This window comes from Pristis pectinata, chromosome 11 (assembly GCF_009764475.1).
Source record: "Pristis pectinata isolate sPriPec2 chromosome 11, sPriPec2.1.pri, whole genome shotgun sequence".
In the NCBI taxonomy this organism is placed as follows: Eukaryota; Metazoa; Chordata; class Chondrichthyes; order Rhinopristiformes; family Pristidae; genus Pristis; species Pristis pectinata.
Genome location: NC_067415.1, coordinates 87,387,739 through 87,413,156, shown reverse-complemented (window position 1 = coordinate 87,413,156; position 25,418 = coordinate 87,387,739). Strand labels below are relative to the sequence as shown.

Genomic DNA, 25,418 nt, shown 5'->3' with positions numbered 1-25,418 from the left:
TGTGGCGGAGGAAGGTGGAGGGAGGGAGGAGGGGGTGAGGTGTGAGGAGGGGGAGGAAAAAGAGGTGAGGAAGGGATGGAGGGAGGAGGGAGGGAGGGGTGGAGGGAGGAGGGGGGGGTGAGGTGTGTGGATGATGTGGAGGGAGGGAGGGATGGCAGAAAAGGTCAGGCACCAAGTTCAGCTGGGATGAAGCGATGGTCCTGGGGGCTGGTTCCAGGGAACCCGGACACCTGGGGAGGGGCTGGTTTGGAGAACACAGACTTGGTCACCAGGCAGCCCGGGGTGATCTGTGGTCTGGGGTTGTCCACCCCGGGGAGAGGCTGTGGGCTCAGAGAGAGATCGAAGCTCACTGCTTCCGAGGGTGTGGAAGCCAATGCACAGCAAGGAGACTGTTGGGTCTGAGGGAAGGGAGTGCGAGGGAGGGAGGGGAGTGTGAGCGCAAGGCATGGAGTGGTGTGTGAGGGAATGCCCACTGCTGGGGCTCTGTGGTTGCCATTGAACATCCAGGGTGGGTGAGGAGTTCTGCTTACCCACTTGTCCAGGTACTCCTGGCACCCCCAGTAATCCAGGCAGTCCTGGAGGTCCAACACTGCCGGGCAGCCCCTTCAGTCCTGGGAATCCAGCGAATCCAGGAGGTCCAGACTGACCTTGCTCTCCTTTGGGACCTGGTTCTCCTTGCACTCCGTCTGTTCCTGAGGGAATAAACCAGGAATGGTTACATCAGGGTCTGGGACAGTAATTCCAATGCCCAGGAGTGTAAGAAGCTGCAGAGAGTAGTGGACTCTGCCCAATACATCACAGGCACATCCATCCCCACCATCAGTGGTATCTACAGGAGGTGCTGCCTCAAGAAGGCAACATCCATCATCACAGATCCCCACCATTCGGGCCGTGTCGTCTTCTCACAGCTTGCGTCGGGCAGGAGGTACACACCACCAGGTTCAGGAACAGTTACTTCCCTTCAACCATTGGGTTCTTGAACCAACCGACACAACCCTAATCACTGCCTCAGTAGAGCAACACTATAGGAAGTTGTGGGCATGCTATGTTGGCGCCGGAAGCGTGGCGCCACTTACGGGCTGCCCCCAGAACACTCTAAGCAGACGATGCATTTCACTGGGTGTTTCGATGTACATGTGACTAATAAAGATATCTTATCTATGACCACTTTGTACTACATTGGACTTATTTTTATTGTTCTAATTGAGTTCTTCCCTGTAAAAATTGTGTATAATTTATGTTTAATTTATATTTTTTTTGTGAATGCTGCTTATCTGATGCTCTGTGCCTGTGATGCTGCTGCAAGTAAGTTTTACACTGCACCTGTGCCCACAGGGACTTGTGCAGATGACAATAAACTCGACTGTTTGACTTTGAGAAAGCTCATTCTGTGCATATCGGAGCAGTGGGTCAGTCCATCACACACCACTCAGGTTGTCCCACACTGGTCCATCCCAGTCCCACACCGCTCCGTCCCATTCTGGTCCATCCCAGTCCCACACCGGTCCGTCCCACACCAGTCAGTCCCACGCCGGTCCGTCCCACACCGGTCCGTCCCAGTCCCACACCGGTCTGTCCCAGTCCCACACCGGTCCGTCCCACTCTGGTCCGTCCCAGTCCCACACCGCTCCGTCCCACACCGGTCCGTCCCAGTCCCACACCGCTCCGTCCCACACCGGTCCGTCCCAGTCCCACACCGCTCCGTCCCACACCGGTCCGTCCCAGTCCCACACCGCTCCGTCCCACACCGGTCCGTCCCAGTCCCACACCGCTCCGTCCCACACCGGTCCGTCCCAGTCCCACACCACTCCGTCCCACACCGGTCCGTCCCAGTCCCACACCGCTCCGTCCCACACCGGTCCGTCCCAGTCCCACACCGCTCCGTCCCACACCGGTCCGTCCCAGTCCCACACCGCTCCGTCCCAGTCCCACACCGCTCCGTCCCAGTCCCACACCGCTCCGTCCCACTCTGGTCCGTCCCAGTCCCACACCGCTCCGTCCCACACCGCTCCGTCCCAGTCCCACACCGCTCCGTCCCACACTGGTCCATCCCAGTCCCACACCGATCCGTCCCACACTGGTCCATCCCAGTCCCACGCCGGTCAGGTTGTCCCACACTGGTCCGTCCCCTGAAGAAGTGATCAGCCTCTGTGAACCCACAAATGCTGCTGAACAACCCCCCCACCCCCCGACCCCAGAGACCAACACTCCTACCTCCTCTCCAAGTCCCCGCAGGCTTCTCCACTCCCCAAATAAATCTCCCCTTCACCTTCTCTGTCCCGAGGAACCAATCCCAGCCACCCTACACCCCCACAGTTTAAACCTCCCCCACCCCTCCCCATTACCAACGTCAGGGTCCCACATCCAGTGGGACTTACCTGGGAATCCAGCTCCACCTCTGACTCCGGGAATTCCCTTTGCTCCAGGCTGCCCTGGATAGCCAGGCTCACCCAGATCCCCAGGCTGTGCTCCGAGCACCTCCCCGGGCCAACCTTTGGCCCCGGCAGGGCCCGGCTCTCCTGGCCTGCCCTGTGGCCCCCCCAGGCCTGGCTGCCCGGCCTCACCGTGGGCTCCCTTCCTGCCCCGGGGGCCGACGAAACCTGCAGGAGGGAGAGAGAAGCAGAGCACAGGTTTCTGAGTGATGGGTGGGCAGTAACTGCTCCTACCCTCCCTTCTGCACGGGGGGTGGGCACATCGGGAAGGGGGGAGGTCAGGGGAAGTCCCAGAGCTGGGCCCCTGGCAACGGTTGGCATGGCTACCCGCGGACATTGGGACAGAGGCCGGAGATGGCGGAGAGACGGCAAGGGCAGGGGTTACAGGGATGGGGGGTGTGGTGGAGTCAAAGTCGTACGGCAGGGAAACCGGCCGTTCGGCCCATCATGTCCACACTAACCAGTGGGCATAGTTAGAGGAAGGCGGGTACTTCCACCACACCCCTAAGTCCCTGAGCCGTCACAGCCTAGAACCACAGGATGGACAGAAGCCATCCTCTCACTGAGGCTGTGCTGGAATCACCCGCATTGTGCCACCCCCAGATCGATCTATTGGACACCCAGACTGTGTCTGCCCCTCCACAGCCCAGACTCAAGGACAGAGGGCGGTACCAGGAGATGGGAACCAATGTCTGGGAGGACTTGGTCCCTTGGGTACCGCCTGGTCACAGGTATGGACCCCTGCCTCCAGGTAATGGTCCAGGGGGTGGAAGGTCTCCTCTATGACAGAGAAACTTTCCTTTTGGATTACCTTTTGGGCCTGGAATTCCTGGTCCTGGGGCTCCGATGAATCCTTTCCATCCTGGGAATCCTTGTCTGGATATTCCTGGCAATCCTTCCTGACCTTTGGCACCTGGAATGGGAGGGTTCTTATGAAGTGAGGTGTCCACAGAACACATTTACTGGTATCCACTTGGTGAATGTGACTGACCAGTGTCCACCGGTGTGGGACTGACCTGTCTCTCCAGGTGCTCCTGGTGCTCCCTGCTGTCCTGGTGGTCCTGGGCTGCCGCAGCCAACACCTGGGAAGATTAGTGTAAAATCAGTCAAAGGCCCAGCTTATCTCCGTAAATAAAACTTTGTTTTAATTGAACTCCAAATATAAACACTTTAAAGGCTGTATCTCAATTTCTTCTCATCATTCATGGCAAGCCCAGCACCTCCATGGACTCAGTCTACACTTCCCGCTGCCTTGGGAAAGCAGCCAACATAATCAAGGATCCCTCCCACCCAGGAAGTTCTCTCTTCTTCCCCTCCCATTGGGCAGAAGATACAGAAGCCTGAGAACACGTACCACCAGGCTCAAGGACAGCTTCTGTCCCGCTGTTATCAGACTCTTGAATGGACCTCTTGTACGATGAAGATGGACTCTTGACCTCACAATCTACCTCACTGTGGCCCTTGCACCTTACTGTCTGCCTGCACTGCACTTTCTCTGTAACTCTAACACTTCATTCTGCATCCTGTGTTTCTCTTTTCTACTACCTCGATGTACTGATATATGGAATGATCTGTCTGGATCGCATGCAAACAAAACCTTCTCACGGTATCTCAGTACACATGACAATAACAAACCAATTACCAATTTCTTGCCCATCCAGAAGTGCCCCTGAGAAGGTGGGGTGGGATGGGGTGGGGTGGGGGGTGAGTTGTTGACTTGAACCTCGGCAGTCCTTCTGGTGAAGGAGCTCCCACGGTGCTGTCAAGGATTTAGATCCAGTGACAGTATATTAGTTGGTTTATTATTGTCACATTACCGACGTTCAGTGAAAAACCTGTTTTGCATACCGTCCATACAGGTCATTTCATTACACAGTGCATTGCAGTAGTACAGGGTAAAACTATAACAGAATGCAGAATTAAAGTGTTACAGTTACAGAGAAAGTGCAGCGCAGGCAGACAATAAGGAGCAATCCTTAACGATGTGAATGCTGAGGTCAAGAGTCCATCTTATCGTACTGGGGACCGTTCAATAGTCTTATAACAGTGGGATAGAAGCTGTCCTTGAGCCTGGTGGTATGTGCTTTCAGGCTTTTGCATCTTCTGCCCGATGGGAGGGGGGAGAAGAGAGAATGTCCGGGGTGGGTGGGGTCTTTGATTATGTTGGCTGTTTTACCGAGGCAGCGAGAAGTGTAGACAGAGTCCATGCAGGGGAGGCTGGTTTCCGTGATGTGCTGGGCTGTGTCCACAACTCTCTGTAGTTTCTTGCGGTCACAGGCAGAGCAGTTGCTGTACCAAGCTGTGATGCATCCAGATAAGATGCTTTCTGTGGTGCATCGGTAAAAGTTGGTGAGTGTCAAAGGGGACATGCCGAATTTCTTTAGCCTCCTGAGGAAGTAGAGGCGCTGGTCAGGATGGTGTGTGTCTGGGGTGGAACCTGCAGGTTCTGGTGTTCCCCTGCTCCTGCTCCTCTTGGTGGGAGACGAGGTAGGTTTGGGCGGTGCTGTAGGAGTAGTCGTCGGAGTAGCCTGGGAAATACCTGCAGCCACTGTGTGTTGGTGGTGGAGGGAGGAAGGGAGTGTTGAGTGTGGTAGGTCAGGTGCCAATCAAGCGACTGCTTTGTCCTTCAAGTTGTTAAGCTTCTTTAATGTTGGCACTGTACTCATCCAGGCTGCAGGAGAATGTTCTGTCACACTCCCAACATGCCTTGTAGATAGCGGAAAGTCTTGGGCCGTCAGGAGGTGAGTCACTTGACACAGGAACCCCAGCTCTGTCCTGGGGTGGTTACCATGGTGTTTATGTGACTGGTCCTGTTGAGTTTCTGGTCAATGGTGACCCCAGGGCATTGACAGTGGGGGTCCTGGTGACCAGGCAGTGTGAATCCATGGGACCACTGCCCCTCATAGTCAGCCTTCACCTCGGGCCCACAGCAGGATGACCATGACGAGACCAAGAGCTGAGGATATCTGAGTGGATTCCCCAAGGTGCTCACACTGATGGGGACAGGCTCAGAGGTGGAGCAGGGGCTGGGAACTTCATGCCCAGTGACTCCACACCTGTCACTGGGTGAAGATCTGAGGGATGCAGTTACTGGGACCTGCTCTACAGACCAGCATCTGACTGAGCACCTCACAATGGACCACGTGTGGAAAGTACCCCTTGGTCCTGTGAAGAACATCTGGGGACATTACACGACAGATCGCTGAAACGCAGGGAGCCTCTCGAAACAGTTTGGCAGAAATGAACTCCTCACACATCAAACAAAGTGGGCTATTGCTGTGGGCATTTCAGTGCGGAAGAGGCCATTGGACCCATTTACTTTGAGGTTGTCCTCCCCAACCCCATACCCCTCCCTCTCACATGTACTTTAAGGTCATTCTCTAGTTCTCCTGTCAATGGTACTTCAGGTCTGTTTCCCCATGGGGGAATTGTCCCCGATCCAGTAAGCCAATATTAGAGTGTTTCCCTTTTCCCTTCTCCCAGAGTGAATCCTCCATCTGCCACCTCATTACCGACTGCCCGTCCCCAGCACTGAGAGAGAGGCGAGTCTCTGTGCCTGGTGTGCATTTTCAGTAAGCAGGACCCTTGAAGAGGCACACTTGCATATTGTTAGTAATAATTGGCTAATTAGCAATCAGCAAATGACCTAGGTGAGGGGATTGCGAGCAGCTCTTTCTAAAAAGGTTTCAGTAAGGCAGCACAGGTAAGATCTTTATTTCGTTGTCTGTAAATCCTTAGTCCTTTATTCAGTGCAGGCAGGATGGCAGTTAGGGCAGTGGAATGCTCCTCCTGCAAGATGTGGGATGTCAGGGAACCTCACGGTCTCCCTGATGACTACATCTGCAGGAAGTGCACCCAGCTGAAGCTCCTGACTGCAGGTCAAGGAACTGGAACTGGAGCTGGATGTACTCAGGACCATCTGGGAAGCTGAAAACCTCATAGGTGAGACTTTCGCCAAGGTGGTCACACCCAGGGTACAGGCTTCAGATGGATGGATGACCACCAGAAATAAGGGGAGTAAGCAGTCAGTGCAGGGTTCCCCTGTAACTATACCCCTCAGCAACAAGTCTACCCCTTTGGACACTGCTGGGGGGCGGGGGGGGAAATGACCTATCAGGGCACAGCAGCAGCAGCCACCCGGTCAGTGGCACTGTGGCCGGCTCTGTGGCTCAGCAGGGAAGGGTAGTCAGCAGAGCAATAGTGACAGGAGACTCGATAGTTAGGGGGACAGGCAGGAGATTCTGTGGCTGTGAAAGAGACACCAGGATGGTGTGCTGCCTCCCAGGTGGTAGGCTCAAGGATGTCTCAGAGCGGCTGCAGAATATTCTCAAGGGGGAGGGTGAGCAGCCAGAGGTCATGGTGCACATTGGCACCAATGACACAGGTAGAAAGGGAGAAGAGGTCCTGCGCAGTGAGTATAGGGAGTTAGGAGAGAGGCTGAAGAGCAGGACCTCCAAGGTAGTAATCTCTGGATTACTCCCAGTGCCACATGCTAGTCAGGGCAGGAATAGGATGATAGAACAGATGAATGAGTGGCTGAGGAACTGGTGCAGGGGGCAGGGTTTCAGGTTCTTGGATCATTGGAACCTCTTCTGCGGCAGGGGTGACCTGTACAAGAGGGACGGGTTGCACCTCAGCTGGAGGGGAACCAATATCCTGGCCCGGAAGTTTGCTGGTGCTACTCAGCAGGAGCAAAGTAACAGACACGATGGGACGGGCAGTTTGTTGTGTGTGTGTGTGTGTGTGTGTGTGTGTGTGTGTGTGTGTGTGTGTGTGTGTGTGTGTGTGTGTGTGTGTGTGTTCGTGCGCGCACACGCCAGGAGTATTATGGGTAAGGGTGATGAATTTAGAACATGAATCAGTACATGGAACTGTGTGGTTGCGGTCATAACAGAGACTTGATTGAGAGAAGGTCAGGAATGGGTGCTTAATGTTCCAGGGTTTTGATGTTTTAGAAAGGATAGAGAGGGAGGTAGGAAGGGGTGGGGTAGGAAGGGGTTGGGGAGGCGGGCAGAGTTGCACTACTAATCAGGGACAATACCACGGCTACACTCGGAGGGGACATAACGGAGGGCTCGTCCACTGAGTCTATATGGGTAAAACTCAAAAATAAGAAAGGTGCAATCACTCTGATGGGATTATACAACAGACCCCCCCAGTAGCCACCGGGACATTGAGGAACAGATATGCAGACAGATTACGGAAAGGTGTAAAACTAATAGGGTTGTTGTTGTGGGGACTTCAACTTCCTTAATATAGACTGGGACCTCCATAATGTAAAAGGCTTAGACGGGGCAGAATTTGTTAGGTGCATCCAGGAGGGTTTCTTAAATCAATATGTAGATAGTCCAACGAGAGGAGGGGCCGTACTGGACCCTGGAGTTGGGTAAAGGATCTGGCCAGATGACTGACCTTTCAGTGGGAAAACTGTTAGGGAAGAGTGACCACAACTCCTTAAGATTTAAGATAGCTATAGATAAGGATAAGTACGGACCTTGTGGGAGAGTATTAAACTGGAGCAGGGCAAATTACGGGAGCATTAGACAGGGACTACGGAGAATTAATTGGGAACAGCTGTTTTTGGGCAAGTCCGCATCTGAAACATGGATGGTGGACCAACTGCACAGAGTACAGGACAAGTATGTTGCAGTAAGGACAAGGATGGCAGGGTGAGGGAACCTTGGATGTCAAGAAAGGTGGAGAATTTAGTCAAGAAGAAAAAGGAAATGTAAAGCTTAGGAAACCAGGATCAAACAGAGCACTTGAAGATTATAAAGAAGCCAGAAAGGAACTCAGAAAGGGAATTAGAAAAGCTAGGAGTGGCCATGAAAAGTCCTTGGCAAGTAGGATTAAAGAGAATCCCAAGGCATTCTACACATACATCAAGAGCAAGAGGATAACTAGGGAGAGGGTAGGACCACTCAAGGATAAAGGAGGGAACATGTGCTAGGAAGTGGAGGATATGGGTGAGGTTCTTAATAAGTACTTTGCATCAGTGTTTACCGAGAAGGATGTGGAGGACAGGGAGATCAGTGTGGAGCATGCTAATATGCTGGGGCATTTTGAGATAGTGTTGGATCTGTTAAAGAGCATTAAGGTGGATAAGTCCCCAGGGCCTGATGGAATATATCCCAGGTTATTGAGAGAGGCAAGAGATGAGATTGCTGGGGCCTTGACCAATATCTTCATGTCCACTCTAGCCACAGGTGAGGTCCTGGAGGACTGGCAAGTAGCTAATGTTGTTCCATTTTCAAGAAGGGAAATGGATATTTCTGGTAACTATAGACCAGTGAGTCTCATGTCAGTGGTAGGGAAGTTACTGGAGAGAATTCTCAGGCATAGGATTGATGAGCATTTGGAAAACCATGGACTAATTAGGGACAATCAGCATGGCTTTGTGCAGGCAAGTCGTGTCTTACTAACTTGATTGAGTTTTTTGATGAGGTGACAAGGGTGATTGACGAGGATGTTGTCTACATGGATTTAAGTAAGGCATTTGACAAGGTCCCTCATGGGAGGCTCATCCAGAAGATTAAGATGCATGGGATCCACAGTGAATTGGCTGTTTGGATTCAGACGCCTGTAGAAGACAGAGGGTAGTGGTCGATGGGACTTATTCTAGCTGGAGGTCTATGAATAGTGGTGTTCCTCAGCGATCCGTACTAGGACCTCTGCTGTTTGTGATGTGTATAGGTGACCTGGATGTAAATGTACATGGGTGGTTTAGTAAGTTTGCAGATGATACGAAGATTGGTGGTGTTGTGGATAGTGTAGAAGGCCAGCAAAGGATACAGCGGGATACAGATCAATTGCGGATATGGGCAGAGAAACGGCAGATGGAGTTCAACCCGGCCAGATGTGAAATGTTGCACCTTGGGAGATCAAATGTAGAGAAACAGTTCACTGTTAATGGCAAGACCCTTAACAGTGTTGATGTTCAAAGCTCCCTGGAAGTGGTGACACAGGTTGATGGGGCAGTAAAGGCGGCATATGGCATGCTTGCCTTCATTATTCGAGGCATTGAGTTCAAGAGTCAGGAAGTTGTGCTGCAGCTTTATAAAACTTTAGTTAGGCCACATCTGGAGTATTGCATTCAGTTCTGGTCACCCATTGTAGGAAGGATGTAGAGGCTTTGGAGAGGGTGCAGAAGAGGTTTACCAAGATGCTGCCTGGATTAGAAGGCACGTGCTATGAGGAGAGGTTGAACAAACTTGGGTTGTTCACTCTGGAGTGGCAAAGGCTGAGGGGAGATCTGATAAGAGGTTCTTAAGATTGAGAGGCACAGAAAGAGTAGACAGCCAGTATTGTTTCCCCAGGGTTGAAATGTCTAATACCAGAGGGCGTGAATTTAAGGTGAGAAGGGGAAAGTTCAAAGGAGATGTGCGGGGCAAGTTGTTTTTACACAGAGAGTGTTGGGTGCCTGGAATGTGCCTGGGGTGGTGGTGGCGGCAGATACGATAGGGGTGTTTAAGAAGCTCTTAGATGCACATGAATGTGAGGGAAGTGGTAGGATATGGACATGGTGGAGGCAGAAGGGATTAGATTAGTTGGGCTTTTAATTACTCATGTAATTGGTTCAGCACAACATTGTGGGCTGAAGGGCCTGTTCCTGTGCTGTACTGTTCTATTGTTCTAAACTAATGACTTTCAGTACAATGGTCAGGAAAGAGAGAGAGGGAGCGAGAGACCAGAGTTGGGAACAGATACTGTCCCCTGGTTCACTGTGACGCTTTGAGTGAACGGGAGTCTCTTGACAGAGAACAATATGGAGCAGGTTTTAACGAATGGTTTGAATGTCGAACACACAACTTTTGGTCAGGTATCTTTGAGGGGCTCTGGTAGAATGAATCGTAGGTTACTGCATCAGGGGAACAGCCCTTGCAACGTAGCAGTTTCCGACTCTTAGGGCAACAAAGAGTTGTTGGTACTTGCTTCCAGAAAAGGTTTCTTGACAGAACTGTTAACCTTTCTGAAGAAATTTTTCTAACCATTACCTTTCTCTACTTTGGGAAAATAAGAGCCACGTACCAAACCTAACCCCAAACTCTGAAGGTACATTCAGTCCTCATGGCTAGAAAGCCACTTATTCCCTCACACAAGTACCTGTGTCACAAGGCAGAACTTGCTTCCCTCTTCAAAGCCACTTCTTTATGTTGGAGTGTCTACTTTTCTACATTAGAAGTATGTAGCTTAACCCTTAACTGCCCAAGCCTGTCTACAACACACTGTGTCTGGCCGTTCAACTGTGTTAACTACAAAAAGACAAAGACAGTCCATTCTTTACCTGGTGGAAAATCTCTGCGGTCGTCCCCTCTCGCCCATGCTCCAGGATCCTCAGGGCACTCAGCTGCTGTACAAACAGACAGGACACACATGGATTACACTGAACCACAGGTAATGCTGATAACTATAATCCATCACCAGCACAGGCTTGTAACTGGAAGTGTCAGAAACATTCCTTGAACATTCTACAATCCATGTATCATCTCCTCTGCAGCCAAGGAGAAACTGTGGGCCCCATTTGTGAATCTGAATTCTGCTGGGAGAAGTGGAGAAATTAATTTAACACATCTGGTGGTTTAGTGACAGAGCCTGCAGAGAGGTTGGGCAGGCTGGGACTTTATTCCTTGGAATGTAGGAGACTGAGGGATGAACTGATAGAGGTGTATAAAATCACGAGGGGCATAGACAGGGTGAATGCACTCAGTCTTTTTCCCAGGGTTGGGAACCAAAAACCAGAGGGCACAGGTTTGAGGTGAGAGGAGAGAGATTTAAAAAGGAACTTGATGGGCAACCTCTTCATGCAGAGTGGTGGGTGTATGGAACGAGCTGCCGGAGAAACTGGTTGAGGTAGGTACAATAACAACATTTAAAAGACACTTGGATAGTGGATAGGAAAGGTTTAGAGGGATATGGGCCAAACACAGGCAAATGGGACTAGCTCAGGTGGGCATCTTGTTCAGCACAGACGGATTGTGCCGAAGGGCCTGTTACTCTGTGGTGGGTCATACAGCCTGTACCCCACCCACACCCCTCCCATCACACTGTTCTCAATGACCAATGTTAGCTCCGGTTAAACAACACTCTGATCAGAAAATTCCCATTCCTGTTTTCAAATCCCTCCATTGCCAAAAACCTGACCATGACCTATGCCTGCAACCTTCCCCTTGGCTTCTGACTAAAACTGGGGGGTGAGTAAGAGGTCATCAATGGAAGGCTGCAGAGGTTGGAGAGGTGGAGGCTGGAGAAGCTGCCAGGGGAGGCGGTGGCGGTGGGGGTGGGGGCAGAAACACTGACAACGTTTAAAAGGCATTTGGACAGGTACTTGGGTAGGAATGGATGCGGTTATGGAGCATGGACGAGGTGGGCCAAAGGGCCTGTTTCTGTGTTGTACAGCTTGATGACACTATATAAAACCTTGTGGGTACAATAGCTGACTGTGGTGTCGAGAACCAGCGGCCAGTCTCAAAATATGGCATTGGCCAATCAGAATCAGATTCAGGTTTATTATCATTGACTTAGATGACGTGGTTTGTTGGTTTGCAGGGGCGGTACAGTGCAGAGACAAAAATTACAACCCTCCCCACCATCGAGGACATCTTCAAGAGATGGTGCCTCGAGAAGGCGGCATCCATCACTGAGGACCCTCACCATCCGGGACATGTCCTCTTCTCGTTACTACCATCGGGGAGGTGGTACAGGAGCCTGAAGACCCACACTCAATGATTCAGGAACAGCTTCTTCCCCTCCACCATCAGATTTCTGAACAGTCCATGAACCCACGAACACTACCTCGTTATTCCCTTGTTTTTGCACTATTTATTTATTTTTGTGATTTATAGTGTTCAGAATCAGATTTATTATTACTGACATATGATGTAAAATCTGTTGTTTTGCGCAGCAGTACAGTGCAAAGGCAAAAAATCCATAAATTACAAAAATAATTAAATAGTGCACAAAAAAATGGAATAACGAGGTAGTGTTCATGGACCATTCAGAAATCTGATGGTGGAGGGGAAGAAGCTATTCCTGAATCACTGAGTGTGGGTCTTCAGGCTCCTGTACCACCTCCCCAGTGGTGCTGAGGGTCCTTAGTAGTGTGAGGGTCCTCAGTGACAGATGCTGCCTTCTTGAGGCACTGCCTCTTGCAGATGTCCTCGATGGTGGGGAGGGTTGTGCCTGTGATGGAGCAGAGCAAAGATGAGGAAACATTCCTTCCCCAGGCGTGAGGTGAATTACTGGACATAGGCACCAGTGGTTGGGTGAGCTGCTGTTTGTGGAAAACCCTGTTGGCAGTGCAGTGGGTCACTGGCACCAGAGGAGCTTCCACAAACAGCAGCTTGTCCAACCTCTGGTGCCGGGGGAGGAACAGGGAAGACAAGCCTCTCCACGTGGCGAGGATCCAGCCCAAGGACATTGGATGGTCCTCGGAGCCTGACCCCAGCCAATGTGTCAGACGGTGGAGGATAGTGGTGACCTGACAGCAGCCTCAGTGGCTGCCAGAGGAACGGCAGATCGATGGCACCACTCCAGGAGGGCACACTGACCCTGGAGGGCTGGAGGGCAGATTGTCACCTGGTTTATCACAGGGCCCAAACCGGTACCTCACTGGTTAACTGGGCTGGGCTGTACTCCTCTGTTCACACCCAGGAGAGGTCGGATCAAAGTGTTTAAGATGATCACATTGGATCAGGTAGAGGGAGAGGAACAACTTCCTCTGGGGTGTGGGTTGTTCTAGAACAGGGGTGGAGGGTCAGAACTTGGAATTCGAGCCCGGCCGTTTGATGATGTCAGGAACCACCTCCTGACACAGAGGGTTGGCGCGGGTCCATGCCAGGGTAGGGGCAGTCCAAGTTCTCCACACTGGGCTCATTGATCGGGGTTGTTGAGGAGGCTCAGCGTCCAGCATTGCAGGTGTGTGGAGTGGACAGACTGTGTCTCCCTGGGTACATCCCGGGTGCACTCGGCACCTTCCACTGCTGGTACTGGCCCTCCCTCCACCGACTGCCCGACAATGGGGTCGCAGAGTGAGCAGGCAGCCCCTTTCACTCACACCAGAGCTCACTGCCCACAGGCTCGGCGGGGGAACTTACCTGGGTCACCAGGTACACCCGTGTCACCTGCAACTCCTGGGACACCTTCAACTCCAAAGTCGCCGGGCAGCCCGGGCTTCCCATTGGGGCCTCGGAATCCCGGGCCTGGAGGTCCCGGTACTCCCTGGAACCCTTTCCAGCCGGGTCTGCCTGGGAGGCCGTCGTCACCAGGGGGACCTCGCCGACCCGCGCCCTGAAACACAAGACATGTGACTGAGATCTCATGCTTCACCAACCACAACCTGCATTTCTGTAGCACCTGACAAACACTCAGCCATTCACAGGGATGGGCACCGTACAGACTGGGCAGCGGTGGGGTCAGGGTGGTTTACGGGAACAGAGGGGCAGGGCAGGGAGGGGTGAGGAGTGGGGATGGAGGGAGGTACCGGATCGGTAACACTGCTCAGTGCCCATCTCAATCCCATCACTGCCTCAGCACCACCTCCAGCAGGGCGGCCCAGCGCCCCCAGCGCTCATCAGTCATGGTGGGGGGGTGGGGGGTTATGAGTCAGGTAGATCCCAGAGACTGAGGAAGTGATTCAGAGGCCTGGGTAAGTATGAGACCGAGTACACACAGGGCTTCTGGTGTGGGACCCCAGCGCGGGGGGTGCAGGTGGGGGTTCCTGGTGTGGGACCCAGTGCAGGGGTCTATACTCACGGGAGGTCCTGGCTCTCCTCGCTGCCCGGGTCTGCCATCCTCTCCAGGGCTCCCTGGCCATCCGTGAAGTCCAGTCAGACCAGGTTCTCCCACATCCCCTTTCGAACCTTTGTCAACGAGTCTCACGTCAGTGTTGTGATAGAAATTCTTCAACTGAAACATTAAGTCTGCCTCCCTCACAGTAACACAACTGGAGCAGAACATTTGGCCCCTCTAACCTGCTCCACCAATCAAGGCTGATCTACCTCAGCACCATGTTCCCACAGCATCCCCATCCCACGATTCCCTCATCTCCGTCCTGAACAGCCTACCTGTCCTTCTGAAACAGTGACCCTCAGCCAGTGGAACACCCTCCCTATGTCTGACCTTGCTGTGTCACCCCAGTGGGACGTCATTGAAACCTTACCAAAGTCCGGTCCCTCCCCACCCACTGGTTCCCCCGAATCTACTCTACCCGTCACACGTGTCACGCTCCCCCTCCCACTCCAGGTCCACACCAGGAGCCCCGTGTGGACTTGGTCTCACAGATCAGGGCTCCGTCCAGAAGTCCATGCTGACTCTGCCTAAAACTATTGATCTGTTCAAGGTGTCTGTGATTCATATCCTTCATTATAGATCCCAGCAGCGTCTCTGCTACTGACATTGAGGTTAGTAGTTCCCCGTTTCTCCGTCCACACAGGCTGCCTGACCTGCTGAGGATTTTCCAGCATTTCCGGTTTACATTTCCCTTGTTGACGTTGCAGACTAGAATCAACCTGAGTCCTGCTTCTCACCCAGGATGCGGAGGCCGGCTGAACCCACTCCCTCCCATGCCACAGCTGGACAGATGTTGTGCTGGCCACTGCTGGGTTTCACAGACCGGAGACGTACTTGGAGTCATACAGCTCAGTAACAGGCTCTGCAGCCCACCGTCTCCATGCCAACCTTCATTCACACTTGGAAGGGCACCTCCCCTCTAGGGCCCCTCCTCGTCATCCCCTCCCTCACCATGACAGCACCACCCTCCACCCTACCTACCTCCCTCCCCTCACCCAGCTCCCTGCCCTCCTCTCCATCCACCACCCCATTCCCACCCACCCCTCAGACACACCCCTCACCTTCCCCCCCCACCCCCAGACACACCCCCCTCACCCACCCCCTCCCTCAGACACACCCCCTCACCCACCCTCTCCCTCAGACACACCCCCTCACCCATCCACCCACACAACCCCCTCCCTCACCATTCCCTCCCACAGACCCCCTTCACCCTCCCACACCCCCTCCCTCAGACACACCCCTCCCTCACTCACCCTCCAACATAACCCCTCCATCAGGCACTCCCCTCACCCACCCTCACAACCCCTTCCCTCTCATACACCCCTCCATCCCTCAGACACCCCACCCACACACCCCACCCCTCCCGCCGATACCCCTTCCGCCGATGCCCCATCTACCTTTGGCGCTGATGGTGGAGACGAAGATGGAGTCGCCCTTCTGCCCCTTTGGACCAGGAGCTCCAGGGGTCCCGGGATCCCCCTGTGGGAGACAAACGACAGCCCGTTACGGTGCTGTACCGGGGTCCCGTATCCCGGGTGAGCTGGACTCCCTGGAGCCGTTGGTCACTGCTGGGATGAATTGCATTGAGCTGTTGTGAAACCCCAACTGGATCCCCGCTGATCTTTGGGTAGGGGCTGGTGGTCCCGACCCATCCTGGCTACAGGTCCCACCGTGGTCAGTCCGTGAACCAGTCGCCAGTGGGGTTGGACAGTGAGTGCTGAGCCTAGACCTTGTCCACAATCCCTGACCCTGTCCATGACACCACCCAACCCTGTCCAGTACTCTGAACTTGTCCGTGACCCCTGTTCTTGTCCGTGACCCCGACCCTGTCTGTGACCCCGACCCAGTGATACTCACAGGAGGTCCGGGAGATCCATCTGGCCCCGGAGCCCCTTCATCTCCTAGTGGACCAGAGGTGCCGTATATCCCAGGAAATCCAGGCAGTCCAATGGGACCGGGAGGTCCAGGTGGTGCAATGTCTCTGGTGGTACAAGCACAGAGTCCAGCATCACCTGTGGAAAGAGAGTGGGTCAGTGCGGAGGGAGGGGCTTAGTGTGGACTGCAGAGGGGTGGATCTCTTGGTCTACGGTCCGAGGGGGTCCACAGAGGGGTGGACCTCCTGGACTACGGTCCGAGGGGGTCCACAGAGGGGTGGACCTCCTGGACTACGGTCCGAGGGGGTCCACAGAGGGGTGGACCTCCTGGACTACGGTCCGAGGGGGTCCACAGAGGGGTGGACCTCCTGGACTACGGTCCGAGGGGGTCCACAGAGGGGTGGACCTCCTGGACTACGGTCCGAGGGTCCAAGATGATCCACAGAGGGGTGGACCTCTAGGTCTACGGTCCGAGGTGGTCCACAGAGGGTTGGACCTCCTGGTCTACGGTCCGAGGCGTTGGTGGCCTCCATGGGAAGGAACTCCTCCCACCCCAGGCTGAGCTACTCTGGGGGAACAACAGACTTCACAGCCAGATGGTGAGGGGCTGACTTTAGGGAAGATCAGGTTGCTGACCCTGGGGGTCGGAGTGTCAGGGACCCCAGCACTTGTGTCCGACAGCCAGACTGGACCCACACATTGTAACTCCCTGACCCAAGGCTCATGCTTCTGGCCTGGGACAGAGTGCAGAGCAGTTACTGGGCCGGGGGCGAAGGAGGTTGACTGCACGGAGAGACCAGGGAACCTGGGGTCGTTACCCTTGGAAACAGGAATCTGGGGTCGTTTGCCTCAGAGCTGAGGAGGAGAATGAAAGGAAATCAGGTTGAGTTTTAGTTGAGTAGATAGGGAGAAGCTGTGCATCGAAGGCTTCTCTTCCATGGGAGAGCTGCCTGTTCCGGAGACACTGGGTGTTTGACCTGAGGAGCCCCCGGACGCGGTATTACCGCACCTTACCTTTGCTTCCCGTTTCTCCCCTGTGACCAGGGTAGCCCTGTTCGCCTGGCTCGCCAGGAGCACCAACCAACACTGGTGGAGAAAAGCAGAGAAATTTCTAGTTTAAATGGGGGAGGGCTCAGTTTTTGTTGTAAAGTGGCCGAGGCTGTAGTGACCAGAACTGTGACTGACCTGCAGAAGATGCTGACCCTGGGGGTCCAGGGAAGCCTGGTAGACCCGGAACACCTGGAAACCCTCGGTATCCAGGTAGGGTTGCCGGCTCTCCCAAGTCCCCCTTGAATCCTTTAGGTCCTGCCACCCCTGGCATTCCTGGAAATCCTGGACGACCTATGGATTACAATGATAACATGAGAAACAGCCGAGCTTTCCCTTCCTACCTCTCTATTCTCCCAGTGATCGGTAACCACAGCGACCAGGCACCCGTTGCCTCTGGATTGAAGAATTGCAAAGTTTTACCACCTTCCAAGGGAAGAAATCCCGCCTATCCCAGTCCCAAGGTTCCAACCACTTCCCAGAGAGGACCACTTGTGCAGACACTCCAGCCCAAGCAAGCAGCCCCCGGTGCCCATCCCGTCTGCCCCTTGCAGTCTCCTTCGTCCAGATTCCAGAAGGGGCAGAGCTTCCTCGTGGTGTCAAGAGCTCGTCCCCTTCTCCCCATTCCATCCCTAATGTTTCTCCTCCTTCAGTCCCAACACTCACCTCCTCCTCCCTCTTCTTCTGCCCCCCCTCAAATGACTCTGAATTCCTGTCCACACCACCACAGGTGGCCCCTGTATGTGCTTGACCCCAAATATTGGGGCGACGAGGAGAAGTTCACAAATTGGCCAGATGTTGCCACTGACGTTATTCCCAGTAGCAGATGCTCCAAGAGTGAGAGGGAGAGTCCATACAACACAAAACACCAAAGAAATTCATTTATTGACTTGGTTTTCGGTACTGTGACATAAAATGCTTCTGTTTTAACTGAAATTTCTGATGTCCAAAAAATGTTTTGAAATATTTATAAAGTACATGTCCCATGAAACAATTGTGCTGCTTTACTGTGCAACAGTTAGATGATAAATCTTCTTCTGGGGAGGAGAGAGATGTCAGAAAAGAATTATCCAACAAATATCTTTTACATGTTACAATGAGCTCTCTCTTCTTCACTCCCACTGTATATACTTAACATTCACGTTAGGTACAGATGAGCAGATCAAATCATCCAATGACAAAACCGGACTCTAATAAAGTCAGGGAACTGAATTCTGGGTGTCCAATATAATGAGAAAATGTGATTAAGTCTGAGGACCAATTTCTCCTTTTTTTCCCTATCAGATTCTCCTTTTGTCCTCAGTTTCAGAAATTGCTAAAGAACTTTAAACAAAATCTTTAAAAATATTTTATGGTAAAACAATTACATTGGCCTATCAAATTGCTTTTGGTGCTTTCAAGGGTTCAATGGAATGGGTGATGAGAAAGCATCGACCACGCCAAGCTGAGGGGGACTTTGTGTGGATCATTAACCCTACACGTCCCATTCAGTTTCACCTCCGCACTGTGGCCAGGGTGTGTGCAGCAGGTCAGTCATGCAGAAATGTGGTCTCATCTCCTGCCCGTTCTATTGGGCTTTTCTCACCTGGATCTTAAACCACCTCAATTAACTGAAAGTTGAATTCTAAAGCAAAATAAAAAAGTTGTCAATTTTGACTGGAATAAAAATAAATTAGACAGATCAGAGACAGAGGGCGAGGGGGCAAGGATGAGAGTGAGAGAAGGAGAAAGAGGAAATCAGGAGAGAAAGGATGACGGTGGATGGGAAGAGGAAAGAAAGGAGGAGAGAGAGAGAACAAGAGAATGGGTGGGGAGGAGGGGAAGAGTGGAGGAGAGAAAGGGAGGGGGAGAGAGGCGTCAGGCAGAGGAGGCAAAGAATGGAAGAGAAACACAAGAGCAAGGTTTACTTTGTTATTGTCTAAACGTTATCACTGACAAACAGGAACAAAAAGCCACCGGGTTACTGAATAAACTCGAGCTGGGGACACCAGTAGGACCCGCCCACTCCACAGTGCAGGCTCCCCAGAGCCCTGGGTTAGCACTACTTCCTTACCTCGATAGTAGCTGGTTTCACCAGGAGGTCCCTGGGGTCCCCGAGGCCCAGTGGGTCCCACGTCTCCCCGCTCCCCTCGATCTCCTTCCAGACCTTGCTGGCCCTTTGGACCTTGAGGCAGGAACAGAAACAGGACTGAGCAAGTCTCCCACGGAGGGCACAACCAACACCACGAGCAGCAGCAACACACCCACCACCACCACCCCAAGTCAGTCCTTGGACTCACTGGGTCCTTCTCCACAGGAACACCCCCTGAAGTCACCATATTTGATGCAACCAGGGAGCCGATCATGGGACACTTCCCAAAAACACTGCAGATGGAGGATAATGAGAGCCCCCAAGACTTAGCTCCATCGAGTTTCATACTGGTGGGTAAATAGGGAGCGAAGTGAAACAGCCACCAGCTGACTGAGGCTGCTGAAGAAGGTAAGTGAGAGGATTCGAGTACAGGAGTAGGAACGTCTCGTACAGAGCCTTGGTCAGACCGCACCTTGGGTACTGGGTACAGTTTTGGTCTCCTTCCCTGTGGACGGACATCCTGCTGTGGAGGGAGTTCACTGAAGCTCCACCAGACTGATTCCGGGGACAGTGGACTGAGGTACCGAGACAGACTGGGTCAGTTGGGCTGATGTGCAGCAGGATGAGAGGGATCCTCAGTCCTGATGTGACTGGGCGGGAAAGTTGTTCCCAGTGATCGGAAATTCCAGAGCCAGGGGTCAGCGACCAAGGATATGGGGTCGGCCATTTGGGACTGAGGAGGAACTTCCTTCAACTGAAGAGTGGTGAACATTCCGGCACAGGAGGTGTGGGGGCGAACAGATTCGAGGAGTTAGATACTGTTCTTGGTGCTCGAGGGACGGGGGGTGGGAGGCGAACGCTGGAAGAGGGGACTGAACCCCGATGATCAGCCACGTTCACACTGAATGTGGAGCAGGCTCAAAGGATGAATGGCCTCTTGCTGCCGCTGTGGCAGAAGACACCTGAGGGGCTGAAGGGCCTGTTCCTGTGTTCCAGTACACAACCTTGCTGCCATTTCACCCCGTCACCCCTCCCCCACCACTAACCCTCACCCCACCCCACCCACTCTCCTACCACCCCACCCACACACACCCCCACCCCATCAGTTCCCACAAGCTCCCCCCGCGTACCTTTTGGAATTTGTCCGGTATAAATGATGGATGTGCCGGGGTTGCCTGGATCACCCCGGTCCCCCTGAGGGAGAGAGGAGGTGGAGGGTCAGGGGGGCCACACACACCATCACCACCACGAAACCCTGGAGCACCCGGCGAAGACCCCTCCCTCCCTCCCTCCCCCACCCCATAATCCAGTGGGCGCAGAGGGCACCCACCGAGCGGCCTCATCCGGGGAAGGGCCCCACTTCACTCTCGGGGGGATTGTAGGGGAGCACTGGGTAGAGGTGGGGGGAGGGGGGAAGAGGGGGAGGGGGAGGGGGGGCCAGGTTGGTGCATTGCCAGATTTGATCCCAGTACCAGTTACTGCAGCTGGGCTGGACACCACCCACCCCCACCCCCCCACACCTCCCCATTCCCCCACCAACCCCCTCCCACACCCCTACCCATCCCTCCACTTCCTCACACACCCCTCAGCCCCCCAACTCTGCTGCCCCTAAACCCTTCCATACCCCCACCCACATTCTCCCCACAACCTCCCTCCAGCACCACCCCCCTCCCTGCTTCTCTAAACCCCACCCCCAACACCCCCCAGGAACTGCAGCCGGCCGCACAGGTGCTGCGGACACCCACTGCTGTAGCAGGAGTCACGCAGCCCTGGGTCTGCGCAGTTCACCGGCCACGCGGCCCTGGGTCCACGCAGTCCACCGGCAGGTTGTGAACAACGATGCAGGCTGCCGGTGACAAGGTCTGGAGGTGCAGTCCCTGGTGAAGATGCTGCACAGCAAGATCCCACACACAACAACACAGTCAGCACCAGGTTACACGAGTCAGTGACATCTGTTGAATGGTGGCCCTTTGGATCAGAACTACAGCTTGAAATAAGGAAAGGGGATACCTTCATTCCGGGCCAGCCAGCAGGTCCTGGAATTCCCGGTTTACCTGGAACACCCTGGACACACAAACAGTCACAGGTCAGTTGGACACCAGCCACCGCCCAGCTTGGGTAGAGGCACTCACTGCTGCCACAGTAACTCGGCACCTCCAGACTCCCCCCGCCTGCTTAACAGAAACCTTCCGAGACACTGCATGGCAGGCAGGGACTCTCTGGGCCAGATGTTCAGGCCAGATGTTCCTGCTGCGTTGAGGCTCAGACTCAGATGAATATTTCCCCGAGAACATGGAGGGGGTGCCGGTGACCTGAGCCACACGGACCACAGGGAGCTTTGGTCCACACGGACCACAGAGGACCACTGGGCCCTCTGCTCCCAGTCAGATAGTGGTGGGTTAGAGAAGGTGGGAAGTGGTCCCACCCCCACCTCAGACCCTGCAGCAACAGGAAGGCTCTGCCATGACTACTGACGCAGGAGGGCTGGACCTGGTCCTCACGGTGGGCCAGTGAGGCCTGAGAAATATTCCTGAACCCAGTGACCTCATTACCTTCCAGGTGGATCAGACAGGAAATCCCCAGTTGTTTCCACCGGGATTGCCTGGAATTTTATGATTGTTTTGTGGATGATTGGAGAACCTCCAACATGATACACACCGTTTCACCATTGTACGGGTGGCATGGGGAGCCCAGAGAATTAGAATCAGGTTCAGTATCACTGTCATAAATGAGGTAAATGAGGTAAATGTGTTGTTTTGCAGCAGAAGTACAGTGCAAGACATAAAATTACAATAAATTACAATTAAATAGTGCAAAAAAAAAGGAATAACAAGGTAGTGTTCATGGACCGTTCAGAAATCTGATGGCGGAGGGGAAGAAGCTGTTCCTGAATCGTTGAGTGTGGGTCTTCAGGCTCCTGTACCTCCTCCCCAATGGTAGTACCGAGAGGAGGGCATGTCCCGGGTGGTGAGGGTCCTTAGTCTCTCACTGTCTGTGTGTTTATAACGTGCACCAGACTTATAATAAATACTAACCTCTCAAACAAAGCATGTCACAATCTATACTCTAGACACAGTAAAATGCCATCATCCCCACCACACTGGATAATCCACCAGACCAGCAGATTTTTCAGACTATCCTAATGTTAGAGTTTCCCAACACACTTTAGGTAATTTTTTTTAGACATTAAACAGCAGGAAAGTAATTTTTTCCAATGAACCTGGTAAGTTTCAAGGGAGCGTGGGAACTGAGATCTTGAAGACCTTTCTAAAACTCTGGTTAGGTTGCGTCTGGAGTTCTTCATTCAATTCTGGTCACCCATTACAGGAAGGACGTGGAGCAGCGGAGACGGAGGGGAGACCTGATAGAAGTTTATAAAATAATCAGAGGCACAGATGGAGGGTCATGGACCACGTGTAGGCAAAAGGGATTAGTTTAAATGTGTCATTATCTTAATTAGTTCAGCACAACATGATGGGCAGAAGGGCCTGTTCCTGTGCTGTTCTACACTGAAAGGAAGCAGCAATCAGTGCTCGGTGAGCCAGATGCAGAAACATCAGGATTTTGGAATAGTTGGAGAGTTTTTCTGTTCACTATTCTTTCACCAAAGAGAAAACTTTTCCCTGTAATCTGTTCTGACAAGCTGCACCTTCCCATCTCTGAAAGTTCCACTGAAGTTCCAGAACAGTCCCCGAGTGGGTGAACAGGGTGGGGTAGCTGGGTGCCCAGTGGTCAGCAAGTGGGTGAACAGGGTGGGGTAGCTGGGTGCCCAGTGGTCAGTGAGGACGTGACAAGTCGAAGGGTTTGTTCTGTGTGATGGGCCTGACAGTGTGTGAGGATGTGTTGACCCAGTGGGTTTCCCACATGGATCTGATACTCACTCTTGCCCCGTCGAGACCTGGGAATCCGTCCAAACCACTGATGCCCTGGAATCACACAGAAAGGTCAGAACTTTCCATCAGTGACAAACATGGGGTTTAGGAACAGTATTGTCTCTGTGCCAGGTAGCACCTTACCCTCGGGCCTGGTAACCCCGTCACTCCTGCTTCTCCCTTCTCGCCCTTTGGACCTGGATCTCCCTAAACAAAACAATGAACAGATGTGATTAATGCCCCTCCTTTGCCCAGGCTCCGCGGGGTCTGAGAGACATGCGGGGGGAGGAAGTCTCCTGCTCAGTGCAAAGACGCTGCATTTCACCGAACAACCCATCTTACTGGAAATTCCAACTCACCGGGCTCCCGGGACTTCCTATCTCCCCCTCGAGTCCAGGATTTCCTCGTTCACCCTGAGGGAGGAATGAGAGACGGTTATAGAGATGTGGTCCGGGACCCTGAGAGATGTCTCTCTCCAGAAACCAGTGTGTCTGCTGGGACTGAGAGTCGGTCCGGGGGGTGGGGGAAGAGAGACGGTTTGGGGGGTTGGGGGGGGGGGGGGGGGGGGAGGGGAGGGGGTGAGGGGAGGGGGAGAGCCGGGCCTGGTTTCAGGGCCCAGTTAGAATCACACATTCCTTGCCCCTGATTCTTTTGCTGTGGATTTAAGTTCTGACACTAATATTAAATTTGCATGTGTTGCCCTGATGACATTTCCATAAATGTAACCTTAAGTGCATTTTAATATTTAGAATAAGTGAACTGAGCACATGCGAGAGAGGTCCCCCTCACCAGTGTCACCATCTCTCCCTGCCGGTCAATGCAATTACCATCGCAGAGTTCCTGGGTCACCATCGACCAGAAACTCAACTGGACCAGACAGAAATATCGTGGCTACAAGAGCAGCAGGTGGCTACACAGGAGACTGCAGATGCTGGGATCTGGAGCAAAAAACAATCCTCTGTGGGTTGAGCAGCATCTGTGGAGGGAAAGGAATGGTTGACATTTCGGGTCGAGATCCTACATCAGGAACATCCACCGTTCCTTTGCCTCCACAGATGCTGCCTGACCTGCTGAGTTCCTGCAGCAGTTTGTTGGTTCAGGGGTTAGAGATCGTGCACTGAGTAACCCATGTCCTGACACCCCAACGCCCTTCCACCATCCACAAGGAACAAGTCAGGAGCATGATGGAGCATCTTCACTTGTCTGGGTGAGAGCAGCTCCAACAGCTCTCAAGAAGCTCGACACCATCCAGGACAAAGCAGTCCATTTACTTGAATCCCACCAACACCCCCTAATCACTCCCTCCCTATAGCACCGTGGATACAGTCAGCACCATCTACTAAACTCACTGCAGTTACTCCCCAAGGGTCTGTCCCAAACCCACCCCACTCCCACCAGTGAAGGACGAGGGCAGGGAGAACTCTGCTGCTCAGCAGTGTGTCACGGGATCTCAAACACCCCTCGGGAAGGCACAAGGGGCTCCAGTTTAATGTCCTGAAAACTGGCACAGACAACAATGTGACCCTCCCTCAGTACCACCCCTCCCACAGTGTGACCCTCCCTCAGTACTGCCCCTCCCACAGTGTGACCCTCCCTCAGTACCACCCCTCCCACAGTGTGACCCTCCCTCAGTACTGCCCCTCCCACAGTGTGACCCTCCCTCCCACAGTGTGACACTCCCTCAGTACCACCCCTCCCTCCCACAGTGCACCTCCCACAGTGTGACACTCCCTCAGTACCACCCCTCCCACAGTGTGACCCTCCCTCAGTACTGCCCCTGTGACCCTCCCTCCCACAGTGTGACCCTCCCTCAGTACCACCCCTCCCACAGTGTGACCCTCCCTCAGTACCACCCCTCCCTCCCACAGTGTGACCCACCCTCAGTACCACCCCTCCCACAGTTGCCAAGGGCACTGGTCACTAAGCTCGGCAGACAGCAAGGGTGGTTGGCAGGCTAGGGCCCCCTCCCACCCATTCCTTGCCCGTGGCCACTGCTCAGTGTGTTCTCCTCAAGGTGACAACTCCCAGTTGTGGTTTTACCTTTTCTCCTGCCTCCCCTTTCATATAGATGATTCCTTGGGTTCCTGTGGTGGCTCGAGGCCCAGGGTCTCCTGGAAGTCCTGGTTCTCCCTATGGTCAAAGGTGGAAGCAAACAGCATGATACAAAGTCCTAAATATGCCAGATCCCAGTCTCCTAAACCCACTGCCTCCCACTGGTCCTACTCCAGAGTCCACTCGCTCCATGTGTGTTTGCTGCAGTGTTCACATCAAAGACACAGAAATCCAGGGCCCTTTGTATCTCCAGTAACGGCAGTCTGACCGCGTGCGAGGGAAG

At 53.5% G+C, this 25,418-nt stretch overlaps 1 protein-coding gene across 1 annotated transcript in view; it reads right to left on the bottom strand.

Annotated features, from left to right (window-relative positions):
* LOC127575861 (collagen alpha-2(IV) chain-like) overlaps nucleotides 1-25,418 on the bottom strand; it is a 110,027-nt gene that overhangs the window by 21,478 nt on the left and 63,131 nt on the right. The window contains exons 13-30 of the mRNA XM_052026060.1: nucleotides 25,124-25,213; nucleotides 23,443-23,496; nucleotides 23,228-23,290; nucleotides 23,093-23,137; nucleotides 21,222-21,275; nucleotides 20,342-20,405; nucleotides 19,194-19,304; nucleotides 17,279-17,434; nucleotides 17,108-17,179; nucleotides 16,077-16,231; nucleotides 15,617-15,698; nucleotides 14,184-14,290; nucleotides 13,526-13,718; nucleotides 10,717-10,782; nucleotides 3,449-3,514; nucleotides 3,244-3,345; nucleotides 2,379-2,600; nucleotides 531-692 (exon numbers count right to left, since the gene is read on the bottom strand). Coding sequence (XP_051882020.1) covers nucleotides 531-692; nucleotides 2,379-2,600; nucleotides 3,244-3,345; nucleotides 3,449-3,514; nucleotides 10,717-10,782; nucleotides 13,526-13,718; nucleotides 14,184-14,290; nucleotides 15,617-15,698; nucleotides 16,077-16,231; nucleotides 17,108-17,179; nucleotides 17,279-17,434; nucleotides 19,194-19,304; nucleotides 20,342-20,405; nucleotides 21,222-21,275; nucleotides 23,093-23,137; nucleotides 23,228-23,290; nucleotides 23,443-23,496; nucleotides 25,124-25,213 — 1,864 coding nt within the window. The remainder of the gene's footprint in view (nucleotides 1-530; nucleotides 693-2,378; nucleotides 2,601-3,243; nucleotides 3,346-3,448; nucleotides 3,515-10,716; nucleotides 10,783-13,525; nucleotides 13,719-14,183; nucleotides 14,291-15,616; nucleotides 15,699-16,076; nucleotides 16,232-17,107; nucleotides 17,180-17,278; nucleotides 17,435-19,193; nucleotides 19,305-20,341; nucleotides 20,406-21,221; nucleotides 21,276-23,092; nucleotides 23,138-23,227; nucleotides 23,291-23,442; nucleotides 23,497-25,123; nucleotides 25,214-25,418) is intronic.